The sequence below is a fragment of the Mytilus edulis genome, chromosome 4, assembly GCF_963676685.1.
Source record: "Mytilus edulis chromosome 4, xbMytEdul2.2, whole genome shotgun sequence".
Classification (NCBI taxonomy): domain Eukaryota; kingdom Metazoa; phylum Mollusca; class Bivalvia; order Mytilida; family Mytilidae; genus Mytilus; species Mytilus edulis.
Window position 1 is genome coordinate 27,532,533 of NC_092347.1, and position 9,862 is coordinate 27,542,394.

The following is a 9,862-nucleotide window of genomic DNA, read 5'->3' on the forward strand; positions in this document are numbered from 1 at the left end:
CTGTTTGTATTGAATTTTTTTCCAAGAAATAAATCACGTTTTTGTCACTGGTAAAGTAAAGATCTGATCATTGTTGGAAACTGTTTTAACTATCGGTAATCATTAATCTTTTTTTTGTATTTAAAACATAGAAAGTATTTTAAAAAATCAGAAAAAAAACTTTGTCTTTATTTCTTGGCTAGAAGATTAATTAATATGTTAGAAATATTTTTAATTGATTTTGTGAATTAAAAATATGAGCTAGCAGTCAGGTTCAAAGTGTTGCTCGTGTCCTTATTTCCATATGTCACGACGGTAGTAATTAACATAATTTTAATTTGGGTGACACACATTTCATTAATAATATAACACCTTTCCGCGCGTTAGTTGTGGTGTGACTGTTTTCATGATGCAGTAAGTCTTATTTGTTTATCATTTTTGGTGACTTTCTTTTGAATAAGTGTGTAAAAACTTTTTACTACATTTTAAAATTTGTATTTTTACAAGATTGCAATTTTTTTTAATGTAGTTGCTTCGAATGGTTAAACTGAAATAAATGAGCATATAATTTTTTAATATTTCCAAACTATATAGATCTTTTACTGCTTCGGTTTATATACATTCTTGGTTTTCAAATAATTATCTTTGAGATGTAGTTTCGGATGAAGGAAAATCAGGAAAACCGCTATGGACCTGTGAAATTTATTTTGTGTTGTTTTCATATTTTAAAAAGTCAATTTCAAGAGTGTCTCTTTAAAAAAAAAATGACAAATGTATACTTTAGTATGTTGATAATTTAAGATTTAGACTTTAAGCACTAGAAATTAAATATTGATTAATTTTATCGAAATCATATTTTGTATTGTCTGATGCAACATTTTATAATTTCCCTTACTCTAGAAAATGTATTACCTAAACAGATATTCATCAATTTCATTTTCGGAAAAAATCTAAATTTTAAAGACTTAATATTCGAAAGTTTTAATTCTTTTGTTTCTACTTTATTTAAGAAAAGTACATCCATAACTTACCGTTTGTCTACTTATTGCTTAATAAGCAATAAGTAGACAAACGGTATTAATAAATACTTGATTTTTGTCAAAGGTTAGAACGTAAAAGAGTGATAAATTTGTATAAATTATTCATAATTGTATCATCTCAGCATTTTACTTTTCATTTTGATAATTAATGTATTTGACATAGATAAACATGTTTATTTTTCAAATGATAAATTATGTCAGGGCTGTGCTCTACAAGAGAAGAACGGACATGTGTGATATTACTTTAAAAGACGTCATTTCAAGTAGAAAGACATGAATAAATATACGATAACTCTTTTAAATTACATTTAGGCACTTACTAGCTAGTTTTAAAAATACCGCTTTCCAACTGGTTGTTTTATGTATTAAGAAGATAATCAATATTTGATGAGAAAATTAAAAAATGTAGAAAATAAACTCTAATAAAATTTCTATTTTGCGCCAGCCACTCATTTCGTTTACAAAAGACTCATTAATGACACTCAAATAAAAAAAGTTAGAAAGGCCAAATAAAGTACCATGTAGAAGAGCATTGGGGACCAATATTCCTAAAGGTTTTGCCAAATACAACTAAGGCAATCTATTCCTGCGGTAGAATAGCCTTCATATTTCAAAAATTCAAAGTTTTTTTAACAGTTAATTTATAGTTATGACCATATCATTGATAATTCATTTCAACAGAAGTGCTGACTAATTTGGTAGTTTTTGCTTTTGAAAATTTTATTTATATCACTTCTTTAATGTTACATGTATTTGAAAAATAATCGGCCTCGGTTGGTGTATACTTATTATATTAGTTTAAGAGATACTGTCTGGCTAATTGTAAATTAAAAATAAAATAATGGTAAAGGACAAGGTACGAAAAGGCCCGTGTTTGGCCTCCCTATTTTCTCATTTTTTCAAATTTTGTTTGGAAACCTTCTTATCACGTTAAAATATTCCCTTATGCTTCTTGTTTGTTTGGATGAACTTCAAAACCATTAATTTCAGAAAATTGGTGAAGTGTGGTAGGTAAAAGAGCATCAAATAAATTTAATCTACAATCAGTAAAGTAAATCTAATTATGCTAATTGAATTATCAAGAAAGTGATTATAAAGTACAGATTTAAGGATAACCGAAGCATTTCTTTTCGGTGACACTCATAAGAGAAAAACAGTCCCAGTCTACCATTACCTCAATAAGATGTTTCGATTGATTTTTTTCTACAAAGGAAAAAGAAAAATTTGTACACAAAAAAGAGTTGTGCGGTGAAACTTTCTTTTTGTCCTTAACCTCTATCTCTCCTCCCTCTTTTCTAACATTTAACATGATTTATAAAAAAACGATCTAAAATTGCCCGTTTATGAATTTTAAAATTATACAGAAACTAAGGTTTCAACTACCTCAGCCAAGTTGGCGTATTATGGAATTGGCATTTTTTTAGGAATTATTTAATTAATAGCTCTTCAACGTTTTCGGTCCATATACATACTTGGCTTTCACAAATTCAGATTTGAGCTTTCCCGATGCCGGTAAATCCTAGAAAAATAGCGCTTCGGACGCATCAAATTTAAAACATGCTGTTTTCATTTTTGTTTTGTTTTTATCTTTTATTATTGGTGTAACAGCACAGCATAACAACAAACTGTGGAAGTCAGTTATAAATGCCTATAATGGAAGCTAGACTAATTTGAACTAATAATGAAAATTCCATCAGGCAAAAATGTTAATCAATTAATACTCCACCGAATTTGATAAAAAGAAGTCTTAAGTAGTCGAAAAGAAGCTAGTGCTTGTCAAATGCCAAAATCTAAATGTAGATAGCTTGCTATTTAACTATAAGTGTTAATGAACAGCCTCGCTAAAATAATTTACTTATGTTAAAAAATAATCCGATATACAAGACATTTAATTTTTTCCACCAGATGCGCATTTCATGGTCTACACAATCAATGTTGACATCTTAATGAAAGAACCACCTGTTGAAAACATACGCAACTACCTACCCTTAATTCAACCTAAAGGTTGCATGAATACGGTTTCAATAAGATTATATTTTCTACTTCCAATACCAAAACCGCGGTGTTTTTTTTAATTCTTATTTTGACAGAGTTGAAGCAAATTGACTGATGATAGCGAAATGATATTTCTATATTCAGCTTCTCAAAATGTTTGAAACAAACGAAACTGTCTTTTTTTTGTCTAATTTGTATCGTATTTTATAATTCATGTATGAGGATATTGTTTTTAAAACAGTGTATCGCAACTTTCCTGCTTTGTTAAGAAAAAAGTATGTACCGAAGAAGCTTCTTAAGAATTCTATCGCGGATCGGGATGTAACAGCACAACGTACAAGCAAACCTTAAAAGTCAATTTGAAATTTCCAATTCAATATTTTGTTTTAAGTTCAAAGTACAATTTCCACTAGTTTTCCAAGGCTAAAATATTATTCAATGATGTAAGAGTTTAAACTATACTAAAACAATTTTACGATCTACAGTAAAATTGCTATAGTAGTAAAAAATTTAACTATATTTTGCGTAGCATTGATTTCGTTCCTGCAAAAGAAGCCAAAATAAGTCCGAAAAGATGCTTGAGAAGTTTATCTCATATAAAAAATGTAGTGAACTTTATCAATTAGCAATCTGCACAACAAAATTTTATTTGATCTGAGTAGCAGTGTGTAGCATGGGAAACCGCATAAAATCAAATATGGCGTTTGTTTATTTTGGTATCTTCTGTAGGCTTCTAAAAAACAAACCTGGAAAAAAAATCCGGAAAGTTTTTATTTTTCTTAAACATAATATTCATATAACATTTCTTTAATCTAGATACAGCAATGCAAGAAAACTTTCATAGATGCACTGATCTATCTTTGCTAAGAGTATATTTTGTGATGTAAGCTAGACCATATTTGTAAATTCCTTTTAATGAAACTTAACTTTGAATATTTCAGGAAATTATTTGATAATTTGCTAGTTTACTGCGGAAATTATTCAAAAGGAACTTACTTTAAATAAATCCAATACAGCCCTCATTATCGATTTGGACATTACAAATTCACACGGGGAAACTATCTACAATTTGTTTTTCTATAAGAGACGGCTTTCCGTTCCCAATTGTTAATTTTGCCTTTTCGGACGATGTTGTTTCTTTGGCACATCTTTTTCGATATGGCTATATATCAACTTGTTCGCTATGCCCCTGTCTGTATTTACGTTTAAAATTTCAATAAACGTAATATATATAGACTCATTTCAATTTAGACTCGAGAGCCCAGGTGGTCGTGTGGTCTAGCGGGACGGCTGCAGTGCAGGCGATTTGGTGTCACGATATCACAGTAGCATGGGTTCGAATCCCGGCGAGGGAAGAACTACAAATTTGCGAAAGCAAATTTACAGATCTAACATTTTTGGGTTGATGTTTAGACGAGTTGTATATACATTATGTACACAGCCATGTATCATTATCATTGATGGCGATCCGATTGATACATCTGTTGTAGAGTTGTCACTGACTCAGACGTATATATAATATATATATATACGAGTCTAAATTGAAAACTACGTTCAAACCTATGATTGCGTTGGATAAAAACCGCAATTTTTATACGTGTGCATGTACAACAAATTTCGTTGTCTAAAAACAGCACAAAAACATTTTCCAAAAGACCAAAAAAGTGAAAAAGTATATTTAAACAAAATGCATTTGACTAACAGGTCGAACAACTGATGTTCTTTAATCCTGCTGACTGCCATTGGCGATTGCCAAATAAAATTGATCACAAGATGTAACAAAATTGATTTTAATATAAATTTAATACTAAACAGAAAAAAAAATAACTTGTGGCCAAGATGTTATGCCACAAACATACGGTGTCAATATTTTTTTAGTACACCAGATCGGGATTTCGACAGTCTAAATTGAAAACCATGTTCAAACCTATGATTGCGTTGGATAAAAACCGCAATTTTTATACGTGTGCAAGTAAAACAAATTTCGTTGTAAAAGGGTCTAAAAACAGCACAAACAACATTTTCCAAAAGACCAAAAAAGTGAAAAAGTATATTTAAACAAAACGCATTTGACTAACAGGTCGAACAATTGATGTTCTTTAACCCTGCTGACTGTCATTGGCGATTGCCAAATAAAATTAATCACAAGATGTAACAAAATGGATCTTAATATAAATTTAATACTAAACAGAAATATATATATATATATATATACCTGGAAAATTATTAAGTTTGGCTGTCCTTGTAGAAAAATGGGTTATCATAAATCTTTGCAAGCATCTAAAACTGAGGTCTTCTTTTATATAAATATGTGAATGACAATTTGAAAAAGTTGGCTGAAAACGGCTAAAATGTGAAATAAAGTATCAGCGAAATTTAAATTTGAAAAATAAAATAATATCAAATGTCAAAACAAACGCCAAACATTTTTTGTCACACCAAAACTAAAAGGATTTTATTTGAAACGGTATTTTACTTTAGATAAAAACAAGTTTATGTTTGTGAAATGTATAATATACAGGTGATAACCTCGCATGTTACGATGAGAGACAGTCATATATTTTGTAGTTTCCTATCAAAGTTGATTATATTCAAAGTTTTAAGATTTTAAGATTTGAATATACATGTTATTATCTCTTGTATGATTAGGGTATCTTTATTGATTTAGTTCAGCTTCTCGTTTATCGTTTTAGGGTAATCCAGCGGTTTGTTGTCTTAGCTTTATTCATAGGCTATGCGTCATCTCAAAGTACACCTGTTTTCGGGAAGCTAGCACAAACAATATCCAATGGGCGTTTTGGAAAAAACAGTGCCACAACTCAAACCTCAAACCCTGCCACCATTCAAAATAAAAATTCAGCACCTGATACAACATTTACAATTGAGAAAGATCCAAAGACTGGAAAATTAGATTTAGTTATTACTGAGAGACAGCTCGTACCAATGGACCGTAAATTTCCTACGTCACCTGAAGCCAGTGAACCATCTCCGTCAAAACATTCTCCACTAGCTATGGAGGTGATACGTTTGCTGGATTCTGGAATTCGGGACAATGAAATTGATATAATAGATCCTCATACTGGTAAGGTATTAGGTAAACTGTCTCATCAGAAGACATCATCTGGTACAGATCAAACTTCTCAATACCCAGAAAGAAATCTTCCAGGACCAAGTTATCCAATGAAATTGCCGCTCAAAGAAAGGTATGATGCTCGACAATCGTATCCAGAATACAAAACAGACAATCAATTGCATAACAAAGATTTTAAAATTAACCTTGTATCTCAAGTTCAGAATGATTTAGGCTCTAATAATGCAATGTCGGTAGGTAGTCAACTGAATATGCCTGTCATTTTGGATTTTAGTAACGCACTTCCAAACGAAAATATCGTTGGTTCTACAAACAGCAACTCTCCAGTGATACCTCAGATACCAACAGATCAACAAATTTCACGTTCACGTTTACAATCGTCACAAGGCACCAAAAAGAACTCACAGAACTTAGAACGGTCAGTATCCAGTACAGCCAAATCATTAGCTGTAAGTCCGGCTTGGAACGCCATTATTAAATGGGTGCAAGAAAATGCCAATCTTTTCAAAACTATGACAAATACAGCTAAAATTATTTTATCTAAACACAGTAAGCGGATCAATCCAATCAACAGAAATAAACTTCCCTCCAACAGAAAGGAGATTTTGTCGAGAGGATCGAGAGGACATGCAGGAGAGAACAGACCAGCACAAAAACAATTTATCATGAAACCTTACAAAGTACATTTGCTCTCCTTTAATAAATCTCCGTCAGGACAAGTGAAAAGAGGGATTTTCGAGGCTGATAAAAATAGATTATCCGCCACACGAAAAGGACGACCAAACCATCGTGCAAGAACATCCCGAAAAGGAGTAAGTATTGTTCTGAAAGTATAGTAATTATGTCGAAGCTAAAATCAATTATGATTTTAGTAGCTACCATTTTTTTCAAACGTTTTTATTATTATGTCTGTTTGTTTTATGCACACATCCATGTCAATATAATATAATTTGTTGAAAATGTCTACAAGTGAGAGGTTTAGCTCGCTATACAACCAGGTTTAATCCACCATTATTTACATATGAAAATGCCTGTACAAAGTCATGAATGTTACAGTTGTAATCCATTCTTTTGATGTGTTTGAGCTTTTGCCATTTGATTAGGAACTTTCCTTTTTGAATTTTCCTCGGAGTTCAGTATTTTTGTGATTTTATTTTTGACAAAAACAAAAACTTATTTAAGAAAGTAATAAATATAGATCATGGTCGTCAAGCTTTTGCGCATTCAGGTATTTATACATTATGCTCTGATTTATGCAACATACACAACTAAACAATTAGCAACACGAACCGCATCGAAACCGTGAGCATGCTCTGGAAAGATAAGAAAATCGTGCTCCATGTGTTGCAACCATTGGTTTGGACGTTGGAAATACAAAGTATGAATACAAACGGGAGTTAGTATTTTGACTAATTATATATCTGAGCAGTTGAAATAAAGCAAAACAAATTGTCTTGTGAACAAATACGTCTTATACAAAAATGAATATTATTTTTAGACAATATAGTTGCATTTTTTAGTTTTGTACAATTTGTTATTTTTTCGTAGTTCATAAGGTGTTATCGTTATTTTACTTTTAACAGGGGTATTAGAAGACGGAATTGCGAGAGAAAATCATGAATTCCATTGCAAAGAAGACAACACTGTTTCTCGACAATCACATAAATGGTATCAGGATTATAGTACATTTTTGAACCATGATAAATGGAAGACAAACTTTTCGTTAATCAGAGTTTAGGATATATTCAAAAGTACCATTGAAAATATAAACTACAAATAACTCTAGTAACCTTATTCAAGAAAAGTATTCTAATACTTACATAGTGTTCATTAATAACTAAATATGATTTTTTGTTATTTTTAAAACTGTTGTTCGTATACAAAATAAAAATAATCCCTGGTTGTTTTTCATTCTTTCTATTTAATTTAAAACTATCAAATAAACACTATTTAAGGTAAGAACAACCACAAGTATCTTGCGCAATATTTCTCAGTAATAATCTAATGAATGGTTGCAAACAAAACCCGTTCATTTAACATGTCTAACAAAAATTAAATATACATGTAATATAGCCTCTGATTAATAAAGAAGTTATGCATCGGTCGTTCACCTGGAAACCCAATATAGCTATTTTCCTTCTGAAAATCTATCAAAGATAAAGAACCGTATACTCTTTCACGATACTGATTATCCCAATTACAAACGAAGTAATATTCGTGTGGCTGCAACAGCTAAAGAAACTGATTTCGAAATCAATATTTACAACTACTAGTATTTGCAAAGTAATTTTACTCCATATTCCAATATTGACATTCTGTCACTCAAATATCAACATTTTAGCAAGTGCTCACATCTACCATATTCCTATGAATCTGACAATAAGAACATTACCGAAACAAAAAGGTTTACTATATCTAGATCTATCTTTGAAATTGCCTCGCTAAGATGAATTCCAACCAGGATTAATGAAAAACGTAAAAAATTAGGTGTTCATCTTTTGAACTTCCTTTCTCAGTAGTAACAAACCATCCAATCCCGCTAATTAACATATTTGATAAAACTTTACAGTTTCACTTACATCCTAACGCAAAACTCATCCAGCCGGGTTTGCAAATCTTAAAGACGCAGAAAAGATATCTGTTTTATAAATTTACAGATTGTTTTATATTTCATATTGATCATTTGCATTAAGCACTCACGGCAGGATAAATTAACCCTTTTTAAGAAACCAATATTGCCGCTTTATGTCTTTATCTCGGTTTCAATATTCACGATGGATTGAACATTTTTGAACATCGGTAAACCGCTATTGCTTCATATGTGTCAGCAATAAAAACCAGTTTTATAAACATCATTTACATTATCCATTTGTTTGATTTACTTTATTAGCGATATTAATTGTGACGGTTTTTTTTTTCTAGCACCGTCAAATATTGGCTTTCATGACTTCTTTTTTGCAGGTATATTTTTCTGGGCCAATGGTATTGTCCGACTTTCTTCTGTTTTTTGTTTAAATTTTTTGCTTGTTATCCAACTCGGACTATTTCATGCGAGCGCTTGTTGTTGTTTTGTTCTTTTTACATTTTTTTATGATTACTAACACATACATAACTCTGATTCCCTTTAATGAACAAATAAAGGCAACAGTACTATACCACTGTTCAAACTCTGTATATGGTTGATGAAGGTTTGTCAAATGAGATTTTGTATATTGAATTATGATAGCTAGAATAAGATTGATACTGAAACTGTTGAATGTTAGTTCGCGATATTTTTACTAACTACTGAGCTGGTAGTCCACCAGCAGCGGTATCTACCAAGGGATGTAATAAATGAAAAGTAAACGTTGTGAAAGGGTGCAAATCGTTAAAATCACAGATCAGAAGCTCATACTTGTATATAAAGAGGATAAGACTGCGAAACAAAAAAAAATAAAACAACGTTATAAAGTTCTACGTACGAAGAAATATGAACCGAAACAGACGTGTTGCTAGTGAGTCACCATTTCTTGATGGTCAAATAAATGTGGCATTATGGAGTTCAAACCTAATTGTGTAAGAATTTATCACCCAAAACAATAACAAAATAATAAACAATTTGAAACATTAACTGTATGGTAAATGGTACTCTCCCGGAGACTGGTAGTTCATTATCATAATTATCAACAAATTAAAACGTATCTCAGTAGATATATGTAAATATTAATATATTAATATTTTTTTATTGTTATACCATGTATGCTACAGTTATAATGTG

General features: G+C 31.0%; 1 protein-coding gene across 1 annotated transcript; it reads left to right on the plus strand.

Annotated features, from left to right (window-relative positions):
* The first annotated feature begins 298 nt into the window (after window positions 1-298).
* LOC139521819 (uncharacterized) lies at window positions 299-7,816 on the plus strand. The gene is made up of 3 exons (XM_071315461.1): window positions 299-393; window positions 5,708-6,917; window positions 7,689-7,816. The coding sequence occupies exons 1-3, from the start codon at window positions 386-388 to the stop codon at window positions 7,695-7,697; spliced, it is 1,227 nt and encodes a 408-aa protein (XP_071171562.1). The 5' UTR covers window positions 299-385; the 3' UTR covers window positions 7,698-7,816.
* The last annotated feature ends 2,046 nt before the right edge of the window (window positions 7,817-9,862 follow it).